Below are 23,544 nucleotides of genomic sequence, written 5' to 3'. Positions count from 1 at the left end.
TAAATAGTCCCTTGCTGATTCTCCAATATTATCAATATACTGCTACTAGTGCTGCTGCTGCTGCTATTGCTACTACAGATAATAATTTCCAGGGCATATATAGGGTAGTCAAAAAGACTTACGGTATACTTTTTTTAATTTGTTAAATGGAATGCCAATGTATTAACTAATATTGATAATAATTAACTTAAAAATAGGTTTGTTAATAACTTTGAGGCAGAGAAGAATTGCTATCAGCCGCAATGAACCAGGATCATTCATTGAGTTTAAGCAAATACGATTTATGATTGCAGTCTAGTCAAGAATCTAGTCAACTTCCGCTCAGCACCATACTGGTGCTAAATAAGGGACAGTGGAATTCAAATGCACAAAAGTCTATGTGATTCTCCAAACAGTTGTCAAACAGACAAAAATCCTAACATTGAAAGCAAACTACACCCAAGTGTCCATCCTGGCAGCAAAATCTGACAGGCTCTTTTGACATCTTTTTTCCCCGAAACCATTAAATTCTTTTGGGCCCTATCAGGGGCAAAAACTCTTCCTTCTTAGCACAAGATTTTTATGCAAAAAGAGACAGAACTAAAATCAGCACCTGTTTCTGCTTGTGAGGTAATGCACAAAATACCTGTTTGTGATGCTAAAATGTATATTGACACAATGTTCTGCACATTACCTCTTGCACAATGTCCCATTTTCTTTTGTATAATTCTGGCTGTCACAGTGCTGAATACAGCTTATTCCTCTGGAGTCTTTCCGCTTGTCTTATATTATGCTGGACTATAAAGCTTCCATTCTTTCTAGAAAATTGTAACAAGCTCTGAGCTAAGTTGACAGAAGACTATGCTTTGCTAGCATTTGTTCAGTTTTCATAAATGATGATGAAGAATAATTGCATTTCCACATGGGTAGTGACATTTTATGTTATACCGATAGGCAAGATCCAAATTACCGCGGCTCCCACTAAAATATATAACAGGGGATCTTAACTTTCATATAATTTGAGTTAGAGATATTTGGATTATTCCATCTACACTCATGGATTATGAAGTACATAAATTTTTCTAGCTTCTTGCAGTTGGTCAGCCAACCAACTAGGCCTATTGCATACAGCAGATGCCTTATTGTAATGTTAAAACATGGATTTGCCCTTAAGATTTCTGTTTTTGTCTCCTAAATAATAGGATGGATGATCAAGATTAAAACTGCAGATCATGATGAAATGTTGCTGTTAACTCTTTTCTGTCCTCGCTTCGATGAAAATCACACACTGAATATTAGCACCACCGGCAACAATTAGAAATTCTTTTCTTAGGGTTACTGCCAAATTGATCTAAAAGAAAAACTATTTGTTCACCATCGCCCTCTGAATGTTAGAAACCTGTCCACCTCATTTATCATTTTCTCACTGAATCTCATTAGACATTAATTAAAAGTAAATTATTTGGAAAAAAAGAATCCTACTATTTATTTAAAGTAAATGCCGCTCTAGTTTTCAAATACAAGGTATAAGACTGCAGTGGAATGGAGATTTAAATTTATCTGAATTCTTAAGCAATTACATCATTTGAACACTGAATGTTTACAAATTGGTATTTGTATAATTTTTTGTAAGTTTGATTAAATTGGAAGATGCAAGATGTTAATTAGCTACTCAAAATGCAGCTAGATTTTTAAATGAAGTAATTTACTATATCATTACTCACCAACCTGATATGCTCAAATACTGAATAAAAGTTATTGATCACTGTTTTCTCATAACACAAGGGCTTTGACAAATTTGAATTTAATAAATATATTTTCCTAATGATACTCCTAATTTAGATTAAAGATTATGCGTGCAACTTCTCATCAAAGCTGTAGACGTATCAATTTACTTAACTGTTCAAAACAGCTAGTGATAAGAATATTCAACAAAAGAACTAGCCTAGAGAAAAGGTTTATTTGCTTTAATAATTAAATATTCACAATGTAAAAGCTTACAAGAAGAAGAAATAAAAACTAGAAGTCCATAAAAATTAGGATGGTGGATAAATTATGCAAGCAAATAAAACCAACTTCTTCATATATTTCAGAGGACCAATGCAAGGATATGAATGGATATGTATCCCTTTTTTGTGTTTAATAGATAACACACTATTATTGTACAAGACAAGAAGAAAATAATAAAATACTCTTTTGGAAGCAAGGTGACAAGAAGGAAGATATTGATTTAATTACAGATATTATTATATGATATTAGCTAAATCAATTTCAATCTGGACTGTATCCTAATTATCGGACTCAAAAGAAATGCATGTATGATCTCTTCAGAGTAGGAAAATAATTGATACTCTTATTTATTTTATTATTTTTATTTAACCTCTCAACTGGTTTTGAGGCTACTGACCATAACATCCTGGACTGGTTCTGCAGAGTTAAGTTGCCGAACATTCTATCAGTGTTTCCATTTACCATGTGATTTCTCAAGATACTTTTTAAAATTTATATAAAGCTGATTTCTATGGACATCAGAAGATTTACTTCACGATATCATCATGTTGAAAACTAGTATTTGATATGGGAGAAACCACAGAGGACCTAAAACAATATCTGAAGAAAATATTGTATTTCATGAGGTTTAGTTAATGCATCGTGTGTTTGAGAATTCACTGGGTACATGATTCCCTAAGCTAGATATTCAACAACTAGCTACACTGGGGATTGTGTTATACTCCTGAGGAAACAGGATTGCTAGTACTCATCATTGTTACTAGAGCTCAAAGTGATCCTTACAGCTAGAAATATTTACCAGTAGGTTTGTCAGGTATGTCAGCTACATGGATTTTCTGGACAGCAACAGCTTGCCTATTGTGATTCATGCATCAGTATACTTCTAATTGCTTCACTGCTTCATATGAGACTACCCTTGGATGACTGTATTGTAATCCATGACCTTGGAATCTGTTCAGAAATTGCAATTATTACAAAACGTAATAGCTTCATTACTGATGGGGGGTATGTACATATTATAATTATGCTAAACAATCTGTGGTGCCCATTGAGCAAGGTTGAGGACACTGATATTAGTAGGAAAATCCTAAACAACTAGGGACAAGGTTAAAATAATTAACCATAAAATAATCTTAAATTAGTTGCTTATTTAAAAGCAACTATTTACTATTTCTTGAACACAACAATTCTGCTTTGGTTAAGCAGAATTACATTCATTAAAACAAGTATTTTACCCGAATTTAATTTTCTCTATTAAATTCTTCCAGTTCATATTGAAAATGAGGTATTAAATGATTGGCATGAACAAATAATGAACTTGTACAATCCAAGGATTAAAATTCAAGATGCTACAAGATTTGAAAGATTGAGGTGAATTAGCAGCTCCAAAATTTAAAATGTATCACCAAGTTAGCTATTCAATATGGATTTCAGAACGGATTGTATCTCAATTAGATCTAAGGAAATTTATTTATTTATTTATTAATGGGATTTATATCCCGCCCTATCTCCCGAGGGACTCAGGGCGGCTAACAACAACAAAACTTAAAGGTCTCTGTACAGTAAATTAAAAATAAAAATTTGAAATAAATTAAAATAAATTAAAGAATAGAGTTAGAATTGTAAACATAATTAAAATCCCTGTCAGTCTAGGTCAGCCAGGTGGAAAAGGAGTGTTTTGAGGCCGTGGCGAAAGGACTGGAGATCTTGGGCCATCCGAAGCTCAGGGGGGAGCTGGTTCCACAGGGCTGGCGCTCCCACAGAGAAGGCTCTCCCCCTGGGGGTCGCAAGCCGACATTGTCTAGCTGACGGTACCCTGAGGAGGCCTTCTCTGTGTGAGCGTACTGGGCGATGGGAATTCGTTCCCGGCAGCAGATGGTCCTGCAAGTATCCCGGGCCTAAGCCATGTAGGGCTTTAAAGGTAAGAACCAGCACCTTAAATCTCACCCGGAAGGCAACCGGTAGCCAATGCAGCTCACGTAGGAGGGGTGTAATATGGGAGTATCGGGGTGCTCCCATCACTACCCATGCAGCTGCACTTTGCACCAGTTGAAGCCTCCGGGTGGTCTTCAAGGGCAGCCCCATGTAGAGAGCATTACAGTAGTCTATACAGGAGGTAACGAATGCGTGGGTGACTGTACGTAGGGCATCTCAGTCCAGAAAGGGGCGCAACTGGTGTACCAGGCGAATCTGGGCAAATGCCCCCCTAGCCACGACTCCAATATGATCTTCAAAACTGAGTCGTGAATCCAGGAGGACGCCCAGGTTGCGTGCTCTATCAACAGGAGGTAATATCTCTCCTCCTATAATCAAAGATGGAAACTCTTGGACTAAACGAGATGTCAGTATGTAAAGCCACTCAGTTTTGTCCGGGTTGAGCCAGAGCCTGTTCTTTCCCATCCAAATCTGTACCGCTTCCAGGCAACGGGACATCACATCGAGGCATCACTGGGTTGGTTTGGGGTGGAGATGAACAACTGGGTATCATCTGCATATTGGTGATACCTCACCCCAAAACCACGAATGATTTCACCCAGCGGCTTCATATAGATGTTGAACAGGAGGGGCAAGAGCACCGATCCCTGAGGCACCCCACAACTAAGGGGCCTTGGGGTTGACCTCTGCCCCCCTGCCAACACCGTCTGCGAACGGCCCGAGAGGTAGGAGGAGATCCATCGTAGAACGGTGCCTCCTACTCCCAACCCCTCAAGACGACGCAGCAAGATACCATGGTCGATGGTATCAAAAGCCGCTGAGAGATCTAATAAGACCAGGATAGAGGAGTAACCCCTATCTCGGGACCGCCAGAGATCATTCACCAGCGCGACCAATGCCGTCTCCGTGCTATATCCGGGCCTGAAACCTGATTGGTACGGATCCAGATACTCAGTTTCCTCCAGGACCAAAGGGAGTTGCCGTGCCACCAGGCTCTCAACGACTTTCGCAAGAAAGCGAAGGTTGGAGACAGGACGAAAGTTGTTTAAAATAGCTGGATCCAATGCAGGTTTCTTAAGGAGGGGCCTTACTACCGCCTCTTTCAAGGCGGCAGGGAAGTACCCTTCACTCAGTGAGGCATTGATAACTGCTAGGATCCAGCCTCGTGTAACCTCTCGAGACGCATACACCAGCCACAAGGGACACGGGTCCAATAAACACGTGGCGGCACTTAATATCCCCATGATCCTGTCCACTTCATCTGGAGTCACAGGATCAAACTCTTCCCAAATGGCAGGACTTTCAGATGGTTTGCATAAATATATCATAATTGAATGAACAGCCATTAAGAGATTGTGCAATAGTAAGTTATACACTGAATATCTGTAATAAATAACAGAAAAATAATCCCCTCTAATATAACTATTAAATATTTATTTTTATGACAAGTCAAATTTTAATGGAGGGATAACAATTCATTCCAATTGCAAGTTTTGCCATACTTACTCATGGATAAGCCAATAGTTTTAGGTTCTGAAATACATCCAAAAACAACTATAAGCATATATATGTCTTTTGCTAACCAAGTTGTGGGAACATGCTGCAATGACCAGAATAACTTCCCACCTTAAAAACAAATTTGGCATAGATTTCAATTCAAACTGGAAGCTACTCTTAGACTAATCTAAAACATAGTTTGGTACTAGATTGAAAATTTGGGCATATTTATGCATTTTAATGATATGAAATACCTAAATCAGAACACATTTTAGAAAGATGGAATGACCTTACTACAGTGTACAATTCCGTACACTAATGTATATGCTGACCAGTTTGTGATTAGGCTGACCCATCATGGCAGCCATTTAATGAAGGTTCTTATAATATGCTTTTATTATCCAAATATGCTGTTTTGCCTAAATTTGCTAAAGGTCCCAAAGAAAACCAATGTGTTAACAGAGCATGGAAGAAATTCATAGTCCAAATAATTGATAATTTCAGATACTTGTTCGCATCCTTAAATTTGTTCTTATTTTTCATGTTTCTTCAACAATGCTCATGTTAACCATTAAGAGTGATAAGGTTTTATATCCTGTCATTAAACTTATCTTTACCCAGATGTCTAAACTGCTAGAAAGAAATGATAGATAATATGTCTCAGTGTAACACATTTGACAGCTTCTAACAAAAACAAGAATCAGAGTCATGTTTCAAATTGCCCAGTTCCTTGAATAAGTATAATTTCAACTGTGCTCATAAGCTACTGAGTTCTGCTTCCTGCAGCTTAAATTTTATTTGAACTGTGCTTCCATCAGAAATTCTCAATAATATGTCTGTGTTCATTTATCAATGCATATAATGTTCATTAAACATTCTTTAAAGAAGAAGAAATATCAAAGGCATTATGCTCACATGTTCAATAAAACAATTATTTTAACTATACTTGAGAGAGACTCTATTATCAAATTCAGCAATCAAAAAAAAAAAAACTGACCTGACTTTGAGTGTAAGTTTTTTCTTGGTTCTTCCGGCCCTTCAATTGGTTGGTCGGCAAGGAACATTCGTGCTTGGTCTACAGCACTTAAAATCACTTGCTCTTTTTCCTTCAATTCACGTCTGAGTGCCTTTCCAAAAAACAAAACAAGAAAAATTTGTAAATTTACACTGCAGGCAATCTGCAGAAAAGCAGCCCACTATTTCCATTCACTCTATCAAACTTATAGTACAAAAATACCTACTTTACCAAACGCAGAGGTGGAACAAATAAATACAGCGTGAAAGAACATGCAAAACCTGACTAGAAATCTGGAGGCGAGGCAGGTATTTTAATAGACTAAATTTAAAAACATGCAAGCAAGAGAAAAATGCCACATGGAATCAAAATATTATGCTGATGCAATTTCAGAAATAACCCATGAGGATTAAGCTTAATGCATAACACCATTAATGACAATACAGACAGTCCTCGATTTACATCCATTTAGTGACTGTTTGGAATTATGACGGTGATGAAAATAGTGACTTACGACCAGTCCTTGCACTTACAGCCAGTGGAGCGTCTCTGCAGTTAACATGATCAAAATTTGGACCCTTGGCAACTGGCATCTATTTATGATGGTTGCAGCGTCCTGGGTCATGTAATGGCCATTTGTGACCTTCCCAGCCAGCCTACAACAAGCAAAATCGATGGATTTGCTTGAAGACCAAGTGATTCACTTAAGAACCAGGGCAAAAAGATTGTAAAATCAGGTGTGATTTGCTTAATGTGCAAATAATTCTCCTACATTGTGAACTGCCCAGAGAGTGCTGTAAGGCGCTATGAGGCGATATATAAGCTTAAATGCTAGTAGTAAATGCTATTAACAACTGTCTCACTTAGCAATGGACATTCTGGTCTCAATTGTGATTGTAAGTTAAGGACTGCCTGTATTATTGTCTAATCTTTGGCTGTGCTCTCCTCAAGTGACAAAGTTATTAGTGTTGTGGAATCATGGCTATGTCTCGTCAACAGAATATAGAAAAACACTTAGGAAAATGCTGCAGAATACCATATCGCCTTAAAAAAACCACTGCAACTTTTCAAGTCAAATGTTTTCAAGCAAGTGGTATTAATGTTAGCCCCATTCCAGCACACCTTACCTCAGCCAACATAAAAAGAATGAAAATTATAAAACCCAAGACAGCAAATAAATGAGAATGTCTGATTTGTTCTAAAAAAAGGAAGTGGAGAAGGAAAAGGAGATGCTGTTTTGTGCAACCAAAGAAATATTACATTTATTTCCTACAATTCTCTTTCATGAGAACATTTAGCTTCCTTGCCTATGGAGATTTTTCAATCCTCCAGATCAGGGGTGTCCCAAAGGTGCTTTTTCCAAAAATGCAATTGGACTTTCTTGTTTTTTTTCCCCTTTGAAACATTTCCTTTGAAAATGTTTCGATTCTCATCCAAGAAACTTCTTCGGTTCAGTACAGAAGTAGTCTTGGATGAAAAGCAAAATGTTTTCAAAGGAAAAACCCAAGAAAGTCCAGTTGCCTTTTGGAAAAACCACCTTAGGGACATCCAGCTTCCTTGGCTGGTGCAGAAAATTGTTGCTTTTATCTTTCTATACTTATTTCCACCGTTATGTATATAGCACAAATGTCATTAATTTAAAAATATGGATCTAGTCCGATATCTTGAATTAAGGGCACAAACCTATTGATTTCTCTTGAAATGAAGAGATTTATATTCAATTGACCTTTGTAACATTAATTAAACATAAAGGAGAATATGTTATCTTTTAATTTTGTAAATGAACTTGCTTAGCAGTATCCCATGCCCTTATATCATTTATGAGTTAATTTTGTTAAAGCTTGGTGGGAGCCTTACACAAATGTAAAAGAAAAATATTCTTCCACTCAGGTAATAGAAATGAAATCTTCCTTGTAGTTAGAAGAAGATGCTCCTTACTAAGATGCTCCTTACTCAGCCTTGGTGGAGCAGTGGGCTGATGCCTCCTTAAGTAACACCAGCTGCCTGCAATTAGTGCAGGTTCGCGTCCCACCAGGCTCAAGGTTGACTCAGCCTTCCATCCTTCCGAGGTAGGTAAAATGAGGACCCAGATTGTTGGGGGCAATAAGCTGACTTTGTAATAATGCCGCTTGGGGTGTGTGTGAAAGCCCTAACAAGCAGGCATATACAGAGAATGAAGGCTACTGCTAAGCTTGTAAGCCGCCCTGAGTCTTCGGAGAAGGGCGGGATATAAATGTAATAAAAATAAATAAATAAAATAAATAAATAAGAATGCTGTATTTTATTTAGTAGACAAGCAGTGCATTAGCAAACTTCACATCACTGCTTATGATGAATACACGTGGACACCTAGTGTACCATAGACTCCAGAGCACAAAAGTACAGTTTTTATGCAGTTAATGGCCAGGGGACTAGGTGTCCATTAGAATCCAAAATATTCTATACAGTACAGTACACTAAGATACTCGTCTTTCTATTTATTTATTTAGTTATTTCCCACCTTTATTCCACCTTTGCTCAAGGCGGCAAACATATCCAACACACCTTCCTCCTCCTCCTATTTTCTGCACAACAACAACTCTATGAGGTGAGTTAGGTTTATAAAGTGACTGGCCCAAGGTCACCCAACTGGCTTTCTTGGCTAAGCCAGAACTTGAACTCAGAGCCTCCCACTTTCTAGGCTAGTGTATTAACCACTAGACCAAACTGGCTCTCTATCTCTAACACAGTAACCCACACTGACAAAGACTTTACTGCTATTGAAATTGTGGGCCAAATTATCCATTTTTTAAAAAAAACAAATGACTAAAGTTTAGAGCCTAATAACAACAGAGAGGGTAGATTCTAAACTTCACACACACAGGTTGCCATCTTGAGAAAACTTGTGAGAAAATTTTTAAAGTAGCTTGCAACATGGTAGAACTATTTCTTTGGATGATATGTTTGTCAAATGCATTCTCTAGATCTCTGCTACATTCCAAACTATGATTAAGCAGTCAAAACTTATTCTAATAGCTTTTGTTTGAATAGATGATGATGATGATGATGATGATGATGATGATGATGATGATGATGGAAGGTACCTTGGAGGTCATCTAGTCCAACCCCCTACTCTGGCAGGAAACCCTATACCATTTTGGACAAATTGTTGTCCAGTCTCTTCTTAAAAACTTCCAGTGTTGGAGCATTCACAGCTTCTGGAGGCAGGTTGTTCCACTGGTTAATTGTTCTAACTGTCAGGAAGTTTCTCCTTAGTTCTAGGCTGCTTCTCTCCTTGGTTAGTTTCCATCCATTGCTTCTTCTCCAGCCTTCAGGTGCTTTGGAGAATAGCTTGACTCCCTCTTCTTTGTGGCAGCCCCTGAGATATTGGAACACTGCTATTATGTCCCCCCTCGTCCTTCTCTTCATTAAACTAGACATACCCAATTCCAGCAGCCGTTTCTTATATGTTTTAGTCTCCAGTCCCCTAATCATCTTTGTTGCTCTTCTCTGTACTCTTTCTAGAGTCTCAAAATCTTTTTTACATCGTGGTGACCAAAACTGGATGCAGTATTCCAAGTGTGGCCTTACCAAGGCATTGTAAAGTGGTATTAATACTTCACGTGATCTTGATTCTATCCCTATGTTAATGCAGCCTAGCATTGTGTTGGCTTTTTTGGCAGCTGCAGCACACTGCTGGCTCATATTTAAGTGATTGTCCACTAGGACTCTGAGATCCCTCTCACAGTTACTACTATTAAGCAAGGTACCCCCTATACTATACCTGTACAAATTATATTTATCAATATTTACCATATTGAAAATTAAAATAGATGCATTAGCTGCCACTACCACTTCTCACAAATTTTTGATGGGATTTTCATATTATAACATTTTTTTCAGCATAGACTGGCAAACAATTTTGATTTTGTGGATACCCACCCCAGAGACCCTAGGACCCTAGTTTAGGAAATAATGATTTAGAGTTTTGGTAGAAAGAAAAAAACCAGAAATATACTGCCATCATAGCATATAATACCTATATTATCACCTATTAATTAGTGGAAGATGTTTACATAATTTATGGACTATAATATCAGATATCATTGCCACCCTGACATTTTAAGGAACATTCTCATAATACAAAATGTTGGTGTTATTTTGGATTTTCTTTGCACCATAGCAAATACAGCAACCAGAAATAATTCTATTTCACATCGAAGGAGCAACTTTCTGTTACAAATTTCAGCAGTAAAGTTCAAATGAGCCTACTAAGGCCCCCAAGCCTTATAGATATTTGCACAAATCACATTATTCCTAACCATGCATTAATACATAAAACAAAGTCCTTCACAGATTATACGTCACATATATATTTTTGAAAGGCCTTAAACCTGAATAGTATAGTTACTCCCATCAAAAGTGTCTAGAACCGATCTTATGCTTGGACAAAGGTGTCAGGTCAATGAGAGTTCATCTCTAAGTAGGTTATTTAATATGGCAATACTGGCTTCACTCTGGCTCAGCACTTTAAAGGGCAATTGTATGAATACTATTGTCAATGCTCTAAGTTTATCCTTCACAATGAACTTTGGCTGCTATTAAAATCATTCCTTCATTACAATTCAAAATTTTACTTGTTCTTCCACACTAAAAATTCACTTTGGAGCATGTGTGAAATTTAAAATGAAAGAGACACTGGGTTTCTATTACTTTAAAAACATTGATCGCTGGTTATTTTAAAAAAAATAAAAATGCTTATTATTGTTTCGAATTGGTGTGTGTGTGTGTGTGTGTGTGTGTGTGTGTGTGTGTGTGTGTGTGCAGAATAGAGTTAAAGTAACCCACTCTATTGGTTAATGGGATAAATTCAAGCCAGATTGATTTCATTGAATTCAGGCTAAGGCTAAAATTCAAGATTCTACCTCCACTGGCAGAATTTCTTTATTCACAGAACTCAGGAATTGATTCTTCTTCCTGTCCTGTAACTCTATGGGTGCCAACAAAAGCTATTTTTTAGAAATTCAGGAAATTCCCATAGCAAGTTTGATGAGGACTCAGGGAGACAATTTTAGGAAAGAATAAAAAGTTCCATTATGTGATTGACTTCTATTCAAATAATATTGACTGCCCTCAGAATTTCTAAATCATAAACATGCAGGCTATTCAAAATAATTACTTCATCAATCAATCCACTAAAATATGCACAACTGATCAAATTGGTTTCAAATCCGGAGGTAAACCTAACTGAAAATAATGGGATTTAGTTTATCATAATGCTCATATAATTATCCTAATATATTTCTTTAAACATGTTGCGACTCTTCTTTCTACGGCAGGAGAATATGTTAATGTTTAATCCACAGCATATGAATGCATAATTTTCAACTCAGTAAACCCTTATTCAATTATTGTTAGAATGCTAATATATTCAATGCAAAGTTCATGAAAACGCTAAAAAAATTCCTGATTCAAACAAGGATATGAATTCACAATGCTAACCTTAAGCCTGGTGTACATAAAAGTGCTTAAAAGTTTGTGAACTCTTAATAATAGTTCATACTATGGAAATACTTTTGTTTACTTTTATTTTTAATGTGCATCTCCCAACTCACCATCAATTGGCGTACACTCAATCCTAAAAAAAAGACAAAACTTCTTTTCCTGTAAACTAATAAATGTATCAGAATCTGAATAAATATAGGAAAGATAATCCTTCTCGTCCTTATTTTTGAAGGAATAGTATAGAACTAGAAAGGCTACACAAAAAAGCAGCAAAATGTGCCTAATCCATTCTTCTCGTCAAACATGTTTCAGAAAATTATAATCTACAAAAGAATTACTTAAGTAACGAAAAAAATTATACATGCAAGGAAAATATATTTGAAACCAAAAGAATATGGAAATAACTATTCAGTCTTTCCTTTCCTGTTCGGTCTTTCCTAGTAATTTACATATCACACAGAATACCTTAAATCTGAATGTGATGGAAACAACTTGAATTATTAAAAGATAACTTGACTGAAATTACATTGCTCATAAATCCTTGTAATAATTTAGTTTCACTGTAAATTTTAAGCAAAAACAACCTAATAGAAATGAATAGTTAAATCATGTTTCTATTAGTTTTAATCATGTACCTCGCTCTCATATACAATTAGATTTTACACAGACTTTGCCAGAAGAAGTAATAATCACTGGGCTGAAATCTTTGTTCTAAATTACTTCGCAATGCCTTTTTATTCAGTTACTCAACACAGTGATTAAATTTCCAAAACAGAAGCTATCACATCAGGAGCTCGGGTGACAAAAATGATGAAGAAAAAAAGGACTCAGCCTTGGTTGCTAGCCATCATTTTATAATTTGGTTGTTGTTCTGCAACATATTAAGGAAGGACTTGAAGAGCTCAGTAATTCATATGTTTTCTTTGAAAAGAAGAGGTGGGTTATTATAGTCCAGTATTTGCTTGCAGCTGTGCTAGCTTTCTAGAAAAGCTGGAGACCATTTTGCATAGATAACAGAGGTGGCAGGAACAAATTATAATGGTGACTGTCTCTTTTTCATAGTACTTCTAATCTATAAGGATGCTCACTAACACACACACTCAAAATTCTAGATTGTCTTCCAGTCCCAAAATTTTGGACACCCATAAGTACTTACTTACTTACTTACTTACTTACTTATTTTAAAAAAAAGTTTTAGAGCACAGATTTTGTTTTCGTCCTGTCCAGTTTTGTCTATAGCAAAAAAGATCACTTTATATAATCAGCAACGTAATAGATCCTAGATGTCTATACTTACAAAGATCAGAACTGTGCAAGAGATGATATTCCCTGTGACACTCTATGGAAGCCAAAGTTGGACTTTAAAGAAGCAGGATTAGAAGAGTAATGAAACTTTTAAATTTTAGAAATAGAATTACAATTATTTATTGGCTAAGTGTGATTGGACACACAAGGAATTTGTCTCCGGTGCATAAGCTCTCAGTGTACATACACTGAGGATAGAGAGTAGAATATCAGAGTTGGAACTGGTAAGAAAATGCATGTAATTGGACTATATGGCCCAGGACATAGAAATGAAGCATGATAATGACTTATCAGTTCAGCCATTCCTGTGATTTCTTCATTGCTAACACAGTATTCAAACAGCCAAAGTAACACATATGTACATCACTAGATGGAGTACACAGAAATCAAATTGACTATATTATTCGTTCCAGGAAGTAAAAGAATTCTAAGTTATAGTGGAACATCAAACCCAACAAACTTCCAGTACATGATCTTGAGCTTATACTCACTTTTCAAATTGAACATCAGGGATTGTTTTGAAGTCCTGAAACTGGAACTATGTAATAAAATCAAAGAAGTTGTTACAGATGAACATGAAAAGAGACTGCCAAAGATGAAAAAAGTAAGATAGGAAACTGGATGTCAGAACAAGATGGGGAAATTGTCAAGAAGAGAAGAGAAGCCAAAGCAAAGAATGACAAACTTCTCAGAAAGGAACTTCACAAAGAATTTCAGAACACTCTTCGAAGCGACATGAAGCAATATTACAACAACATCAATAAAGACACTGAGAATGAACATAAACATGGGGAAAAAAGGAAATATCTCCAAATTCAGAAGGAGGTTCTGACGTCAAATTGGTAATACTAATATGCTAATAGGCAGACACTAACTGATTTTGTGACAGTCAAAGATGGAAGGAGCATACAATGAAATTCAGTAGAGATGTTTAAATCCAACATACATTATAAGATAGTCCCTATTTACAATATCTTCTATACTAGAACATAATGTTAGGTCAGCACTCCAATCATTACCAAGTCAAAAGGCCAGAGGAATTAAAGGAATATCTACAAAAATGTGACAAGCAACTGAACAATAAATAGTAAAGGTTCTAACTGAGCTATGCCAGCAAATCTGGAGAATGACATGGGGGTCAACAGATTGAAAGAGGTCGCCATTAGAAGACCTGACAGGTCAAGTTGTAGACATATTATGATGGAGAAGATCCATGTATCTGAATACTGAGGCAATGCTGTCGATAGCATATACAATTCATGAATCACTAATTAGTATGTACACAAATCTAAGAAGAAGGAGACGTATGAAATGATATTTGGTTTATAGTGGATTTCAGTGAAAATTGTGTTCATCAAAAGCAGTTCCACTATAGTTCTTCTCCCCAACCTTTTCTGTACACCAATCAACATCATGTGACTCTGTAAATTGCTCCTGTTCTTTGTCCATCATCTGTATATTTTCTACTTTTAAAATATCCAAAATTGTATTCCATCTTTTTTTTCCATGCCTGTTACACAGTTTTTGTTTTCATTCTTTTCTCTATCTTCAAATTTTGAATCCTAACACGTTCATTACTTTTATCCCATTACATCCCTGCTTGTACCTCAATTTTGGTGGTTTTTTTTTACTTCTCTTAAGCTTTTGTAACACCTAAGGATTCTCTCTGGCCTGACAATTTCACAGTTTTATTCTGCACTTCAAAATAATCCTGGTCTTTTCATTCTCTTTTAGAGTTCAACTTTCACTTTCCTCCTGTTTCTCTCAGCCCCCCCTGTTCTGCTAATCATCCCCAACTTTTTAAGAATTAACTGACAGGCTCGCATCCTAATAAAATGTTTTCTTCCACTAATGGCAATGCTCAAGTCAAGGATTCTGCCAGCAAAGAAATTATCTTACTCCCTAGCAGCCTGCCTCATAGAATCTTCTTAGCTTCTAAGTAAATATTTTGGATGAGATATTTAAAAGGGTTGTGGGGGTGGGGGTGGAGGGGATCTGTTTAAGTCACATCCCTTCCATCCCTAGCAAAGTTTGCATGCTTGGCCTCTTTATCAACCTCTGGAGATAATATTTACATACAATAATTCATTTTAGAAAGGAGTCAGGCAAGCAAAATATGGAAAGAAAAATAATAACTCTGGTGTCAAGATTCTCTTATGATTTTCTCGATATGATCCTCCAGAGTTCTAATTTTGTAAGTTGTGCCTCCTTTGCCACAATATTTCATTTCCAACATTATTTCCTGCATTCTGGGAATAAAAGTTTAATGCTCAGGGCCAGACACATTCTGGCTGAGCTAGAGCAAGAAATTTACCAATCTGGCATCTGAGAATACTTGCAGGAATTTCTATTGCTTTATCCACTATGAATTTCACTGCTGTGCAAATCGAACATAAAATGCAGTCCTGAGCACAGAATTTCAGAGTTTTGTTGTCATTTAAAAGCAGGTTTCTAGTCCGTATTGGCTATTGATTAAATATAAGTACATCTGATAGTATCTAATGAATTTTCAAAAGCTTCAGTAGAACCTCGTCAACCTTCATTGGCCTTAGTAAAGTTGAGTCCATAGAAACAGCTGGTTAATATTTTCAGTATTTAAAGAATGCAGGTTTATAGAGTTGCACCCACCGGTTCTTTGCTTCTTATAAAGATTAAGGTTATGTTATACAAAATAGTGGAACTGCAGATAAATAGCTTAAAACATATCATTTCCAAGTAGCAAAATTCAGTTTATCCACACAAAAATTTCTTCCCCTCTTTTGGGATTACACAAACCCTAAACAAGGGCTTTAAAAGAAATCTTTGAAGATCTGGTAGAGTGCTCCAGCAAAAAGAAGCAGAATCATGAAATAGGCATTTTGGTTTTCTTTTCTTCATTATGTATAAAATTGCATAATCAATATGATTTATCTTATTACTCCAAAGGAACACTACCTACAGTGAAGACCTACATTAACTTCCTAAAAATACTTAGATTTGGCCCAAGCTGCAGGAGCCTCCAAAGATGAGCTTTTAAGTGGAAAACATTTCATTATTTACTAGTTATATTCTGTCTTTCAAGTGCAGTGTGTTTTCTGAAAATCATAAAATTTTCATGGTCTAAAGCAGGGGTGTCAAACTCTTGGCCTGCGGGATGGACACGTCATCCAGAAGCCACGCCCACCCCATTGCCAGCAATGGCAAAACTGTTGTGCGACATCACATGACGTCGCGAGTTTGACTTGTCTGGTCTAAAGATTTAACTCACAGGACTCCTGGCATGTATGTTTATCTCTTAATGGTTATGCTTTCTCTTAATGGTTATGTGTATCTCTTAATGGTTATGCTTTCTTACAGAGCAATGTACCTATCATTCCAATCATCAGTATATAGGATATGACACATCCAAATACTCTCTGCACTAATAATCAGAAATGGCAATGAAAACCAGTTCTTTTTTAAGAAAAAAAATCCTCACTCTATAATTCGGTAAGTTTTCCTATTATACCAGAAGGAATCAGGGAAATGCCAAAAGTACTTATGAGGTCCATAAGTACTTTCATAGGATCATCTGTGTACAGCGTAAAAGCACAATATCTTTTAAATTTAATGATAATCTCAGCCTATCCACATTTTACAATATTAACAAAAAACATAATGTACTGCTTGTGATTATTTCCGGAGAGCAACAAAGCTTGCTTTTTCAGGATACAGGTAATTCTCAACCTGCAACCATTTAGTGACCTTCTGAATGGCACTGAAAATAATGCCTTATGATCCAGTCCTTGCACTTACAACCATCATAGCATCCCCAAAGTGATACAATCAGAATTTGGGCACCAGGAAAAAGCCAGGTCATTCTCATCATAGGTCTAAATTGATTGCAATATCCTTAGTCCTGCCTAGTCACCTCGTTTGTGCCTTTTACATTCCTTGTTGAATTCTGCATTAGTTATGCTTGTGGGAGCTTCTGTCCTTGTTTCAAAGTTCAGAGTCTTAAACATACAGCAAATTGCTTCCAGCTTCCATTTATACTGCCATGTTAATTTTATGCGTCAATAAATAAATTCTTCGCAGTCACCTCAAGAAGCTCAAATATTTGCAGTAAGATTGCTCAGAAACGACAGCATTTAAGGAAATTTCAATTTGTTTGCTATTTAATTGGTATTCAATCCCTCTAAATTTCCTTGTAGGAATTTATGCATCTTTTGCTCAAAACAGTTGTGATAATGGAGAACAGAAAAATGTTTTGTGTGTGTGTGTGTATTCACTATCTTGAGAGCATGGCAGTTACAATAAAACCTAAAAGATGGAAATATAATTAAACACTAGGAGGTAAAAATATTTATATGTACAGTATATTTGTTAGTGGCTATTTTCTGTTTGTTTGACACTATCCCTCTTCAGTCTTCATGTCTACATAGCTCTTGTATAAAGTTCTCTACATCAAATATAACTGTTAATAATACAAAATCCAGGCAAATTCATAAAAAACAAATATATTACTTTTTCAGAGTTCAAGCACATTTTAGCAACATCTAAATTAAATGAAGCAAGGAAATTTGAATCTAGATTGTATGCTGCTTATTTATTTACTTCTCTGAAGTAAGGTACTGGGGGGAAAGGAGACAGAGCTATTAAATTTAATAACTTTAAACAAAAACGTGCCACAACTTACTTTGAAATGAGAACAACACATTAAAAATTTAAGAATGGAAATTTGAATAAAGAAGACATAGGCAAAGGATTACATAAGCTAGTTATTAAGCATTAGGAATGAATGGCAGATATAACCACAGAATAACATGTCCAATAAATAATTGTCAAGAAGCTAAAATGATACAAATTCATAAGCCAACAGTTCACAAATATAGTACATGGTGTTTTAGGGACAAAGGAAACATTAAGTACTCTGCACGTATCTCAATTAGGCCCTTTTTTCCTTTTGTTTCTTTTTGCTTCATTCCACCATCCTACCCTTCCACTTTCTCGTTGCAGAAAGTGGTGTTTTTTTTTAATTACAGATAACATTTTTTGCTTTGCTAATGGTTCAACAAGCTGTATTTAATGATCTTTGCAACACAAACATTTTCATAATGGTTACATATGGCAAAATAAACATAGTGCTTTCAGGATAAGCCAAGAAAGAGCTGTCCTCTAAGCAATGGTGGGATTCAGCCGGTTCACGCCAGTTCAGTAGAACTGGTAGCTAATTTCTTTTCAGTTCCACGAACTGGTTGATACGTGGCAGAAACACCCCCCTTTCTGCCCCCTATTGGACCTCTGCAACACCTTCTTTCCAGCTCTGATGTGGTCCTCCGTCACTTCCTCTACTGCCATGTACAGTCCCACAAATGAAAACATAAGAGGTACTGTCCTGCATCATGGCGAACCGGCCACGGAGCACCATTGGCGCAGGCGGAGAAGGGCCCGGCATGGCCAGAAGGTAGCCCAGACCCCATCCACTCATCAGCTCTGATGGGGGGACCAGTGGCGGTGGCAGCTGCTCCTGCTGCTCCAAGCCCCTTGACCAGCCAGCCACACAGGGAAGTAGGAGGACGCAGAGGGGTGGCCAGGGGTCTGGAGTCACCTGCCCAGCCCCGTGTATTGGGGTTGCGCTGCAGAAGAGAGATGGCAGGAACTCTGATCTCCCCCTGCTAGCCCCCTGCCCAGTGTCCCATCTATGCAATCCTATGTGACCGCGGTATGGATGAACAGCTCAGCTGGCGGTGTTCTGTCCCAGCCTATACAAATACTGCTCAACCACTTACTCACGAGGAAAAACCCCTTTGCACTGAACAAAGTAGGACTAGGCAAGGAAGGTAAGGTAGGAAAACTCTTACTGAATTATAGAGTGAGGATTTTTTTTACACAGCTTTTATGGAACAAAGCTCCAACTAGTCCTTTAGCTGTTGAACAAGATTCAGTCTCTGAGTTGTCAGCTGTAATGCTCAAGGTTTAAGTCACTCAAACACTCAGAAAGCCAACAAACCTGATTAAATATCCAAGAATCCTGAGGCAAGAAATCCAACAACATAAGCATGAAGCCCTAGCATGAACGGTTGCCTTTGGCAACCAGCCCCTCCCACACCTCTCCTCTTTATAGTCCAGCCAGGATGTGGCTTCTTAGTCTTTTACTTTTCCTGGAGAGCCGCCCCACCGTCCTCTGCTGTCCTGCATGCCTTTCCTCCCTGCACATCTGTGCATCTGGAACAGGCCCCAGCTGCTCTTCGATTTCGCTCAGTTCAGGCCCCCAACCCAGCTGTCTCTCTGCCTGAGCTTGAGTAGATGGGCCAGGTGTCACATCTAGCTCTGAGTCTTTGTACTCCTCATACTCCTTCCACAGACTCCAATGTGACCCCAGGTAACCCTTCCCCCTCATTCAATTCATCTGACTCGGCTGCCAGATCTGCTGGCAGGTGAGGACTCACAACAGGTGGGGGGTGGCTTTCCTCTGTGGAGGCATCCTGGCCCTCCCAACCCCCTAGCCAGACCCCCTCACCTTCCCCCAACCGGGATCTGCCAACCCCACTGTCCTGCACCCGAGACTCCTGCAGCCCCCCCAACCATATCTTCCTCCCCCCCAGCTGGCATCTCCAGCAATTTCACAACCAGGAGCTCCTGTGCCCCCCACACACTGGCACCTCTTGCCCCCACCCCAGCCGATCCCCAAGCAGTCCACCCGGACCAAGGCAGAGGGAAGGCGAGGCAGAGAACCGGTTGTTAAATTATTTGAATCCTACCACTGCCTCTAAGTATTAAACGTTGGTGTGATGATAAAAGGAACAAAACACACAAAAGGGTAATTACATAGAAAAGAAAAGGATAATTAATAAAATTACTGCATTGTGAACAAAAAAAGACAGCAATTATATAACTAATTTTCCATGTAGGCTCTAAGATGTGCATAAGTCTTGCTATTATACTGATTAATTTAGTCTCTGGCTGTAAATTTATAAAATAAATAACATTATATGATTATCAATTTGTCTTTTTCTTAGGTAAAGCTGACCCACAGCTATTCTGAAAGAAAAATAAGATTAATATTGGAGAAATTATTTAAAGTACCTTATTTAAGATAATAAAATTCGGTTCCAGGCAATCATTTATACAAAGCTTTTTTTTTTTCAAAAAGAGAGCTTATTAAAGAGGGGGGAAAGCAGATCTCTTATTAGAGTCCCTATGTTTTTCATCTCACTTAATTAAAAAGAATAGTGTTTTTTTAAAAAAAACAGATTTCTTCCTCTACACTGTGATCAAACTTCCTTCACTTTAAATTAGTAGCCCTTTAGGCCTATGAAGAAAGGAAGTAACAGGACAATAAAAAATGGGGGGGGACTAGAGGCAGAGGAGCTTTTTTTGCAGCACCAAATTAGATCCAGTACTTTTCTATGAACAACTGTGTCAAAATAGTGGAATTTGTTTTCTTGCAAAGCTCAGAGCAACAGTAATTATCAAAGTGGAACTGTTAAAATAATAATGATAAAGTGTTGTTATTAGTTTTGAACTTATGTGCAAAGGCAAAGGCAAAGGCAAATGAAGAGCAACTAAGAAGATCAAAGGCCTGGACACTAAAACAAACGAAGAACGGCTACAGGACTTGGGTTTGGCAATCTAAAGAAAAGAAGAAACAGGGGTGACACAATAGCAGTATTCCAGTACTTGAGGGGCTGCCACAAAGAAGAGGGGGTCAAATTATTCTCCAAAGCACCAGAGGGCAGGGCAAGAAACAATGGTTGGAAACTGATCAAAGAGAAAAGCAACCTGAAATTAAGGAGAAAGTTCCAAACAGTGAGGACAATTAACCAGTGCAACAGCTTGCCTTCAGAAATCGTGGGCACTCCATCACTGGATATTTTTAAGAAGAGACTGGACAGTCACTTGTCTGAGATGGTATAGATTCTCCTGCTTGAGCAGGGGGCTGGACTAGAAGACCTCCAAGGTCCCTTCAGCTCTATTCTATTCTAAATTATAATTAAGAAGTCTATTTAGTAATATCACTCAAGAGTCCTCATAGGAGGTAGAATCCACACCAATTCAGTGAGATCTATCCCAGGCTATTAGTATTAGACAGAGATAACAGAAAATGCTTTCATGTCGTCGTCATCATTATCAACCATATGTTTATAAATATATTTCATAAGTACTACTGGTATATTTATTTATTTATTTCTACTGTTTGGGGCCAGTTCCCATAATACATTTTGCTCATTTGGAGAAAACATGATTGGAAGGGAAATAGAACCACAAAAATGGGCTCAAGTCCTAAATGCTTACTTGGTTCTCAATTATACAGGCTTGAGGTCAGCATAGAAACTAGTGCAAGTAGGAGAGTAGATTGTAGGTTCAAACCAATGTTATGATGCTCAGCTGCTATGTATTTTTATTTTTGCATCTGGTAGTTTATCTAGTTTAATGTAAGCTGTCTAGAGTCATGTATGCAGAGCAACCAGCGTGCCTGGCTGAGGAATTCTGGGAGTTGAAGTCCACAAGTCATAAAAAGGCCAAGTTTGAAGACCCCTGATGTAGATGGAGAGCTGGAAGGGAGGGAGAGAGGGAGGAAATCACCTTAAAACAGGGGTCTTCAAACTTGGTCCTTTTATCACTTGTGGACTTCAACTCCCAGAATTCTTCAGCCAACGTGCCTGGCTGAGAATTCTGGGAGTTGAAGTCCATAAGTCATAAAAGGGCCAAGTTTGAAGATCCCTGCCTTAAAACCTAGGAATACAGAAACAGTTTATCCAATGCTTAAGTGAATAGCATTATTCTGAAGAGTTTAAATGAGTAGTTAAACATGTGCCTGATATTTAAATGACAAAAGAATCAAATGCCTCGTTGAAGGAATTCAAAAGGAGTCATGATTAAAAAGGATCCATCAGGTTTTATCCCGCCTCACAATTTTCACAGTTTCAGTACAAGTAGAAATATTCTTATGTTCACACTGACAGCACATATTCTAAAGTACCAATACTGGATGTTACAAAAGTTGAGTGCTGCATTTTTGTTGTTTCTTTAAATTCTTTAAATTTAATGTTAAACATATTACATTTTCTAATTCTCTCTAAAGCTCAATTCGCGTTTTCCTTTCAAACACACAGAAGTTGAATGACTCTGGATCTATGTAAAAAATAACACCCCATGAACCCAGAAACATTTGCTTTCTTGAAACGAAGCATTAAAATATGGTATATGACATGTACTGAATTCTGCTTTAAAAAAAATACTGGCGACTTTGAACATAATTGTCTATCAACTGAAAGCTATGATTATTTTTCATTTCTTCATTACTTAACTTTTTGTATCTGGCTTATGGACCCAGTTGGCAATGTACCCGTGGCCTTTTAGGTTTAATGATGTCTAAATATATATTCATATAGCTATATCTAAGATCAGCAGTTACTGAATTCTTCAGCAACATGGCTATATTCACAGAATAGAACAGTACCTTCCAAAACAAAACTGTGATTTTTCTTTCTTCTGTGTTGCTAGTTGCGTACGGGACTCAACGGTTTGCAGGCAGATATTTGAACATTTCAAATGGAGGACAATCCTGTATGTTTTACATCTCGTTTAAATGGTGCAAGGATTTACTGAAGCATGCTCATGATGAAATAACAATGTGAAATTAAGCAACTTACTTTACAGTGGTCGTGTTGCTGCTGTAAAGTTGGAACATCTCCACCCACAGGCATCTGCTTCTTTAATTCATCATCTTTCAGATTTAGCCATTTGATAAGTTCTTCCAGTGACGTCACTAATTTACTCCATTTCTCCGCACTTGCCTCCAAATGAGCCCTACAATAAGATTCAACACATTTTTCAGGAGTTTTGTATGCTGCATTAAGACATAACTAGATTTTAGCGGTCAAATTCTGCATGGTGAATAAAGTGTAATTTTCTTTGTTAAATCAGGGGTCCTCAAACTTGGCCACTTTAAGACTTGTGGACTTCAACTCCCAGAATTTCCTAGCCAGCTTGGCTGGGGAACTCTGGGAGTTGAAGTCCACAAGTCTTAAAGTGGCCCAAGTTTGGCGACCCCTGATTTAAAGCAAATGACAAAACAAACGATGCCTTCAGTATATTTGAAAATTATTTATAAATGAACGAATTCAGTAAAAAAAAAATAATGAATAACACCATGGTACTAAGATGCATTTTAAAAATCTTATTTAGTGGATTTCTAAATGTGTTTAAAAAATAAATAAAAGCACAAAAAGCTTGTCTTACTTTTGCACTTCCTTCAAATCCAAGCTCTGGCCACCATATAAATGGATCTCACACTTCCCACACTCTCCAGTTTAAGGCAATTATTTTAACTTCCATTTAAGCTGTTACTTGAT

At 37.4% G+C, this 23,544-nt stretch overlaps 1 protein-coding gene across 3 annotated transcripts in view; it reads right to left on the bottom strand.

The window, feature by feature from the left end:
• The window catches only part of UTRN (utrophin), a 386,201-nt gene that overhangs the window by 92,375 nt on the left and 270,282 nt on the right, over positions 1-23,544 (bottom strand). For all 3 annotated transcript variants that reach the window (XM_083373856.1, XM_083373857.1, XM_083373858.1), the window contains 2 exons: positions 22,843-22,999; positions 6,419-6,548 (listed from right to left, as the gene is read on the bottom strand). In XM_083373856.1, the coding sequence (XP_083229982.1) occupies positions 6,419-6,548; positions 22,843-22,999 (287 nt within the window). The remainder of the gene's footprint in view (positions 1-6,418; positions 6,549-22,842; positions 23,000-23,544) is intronic.

This window comes from Vipera ursinii (genome assembly GCF_947247035.1).
Source record: "Vipera ursinii genome assembly, chromosome: 1".
Taxonomy (NCBI): domain Eukaryota; kingdom Metazoa; phylum Chordata; class Lepidosauria; order Squamata; family Viperidae; genus Vipera; species Vipera ursinii.
Note: the sequence above shows the minus strand (reverse complement) of the source record. Positions and strands in the feature narration are given on the sequence as shown.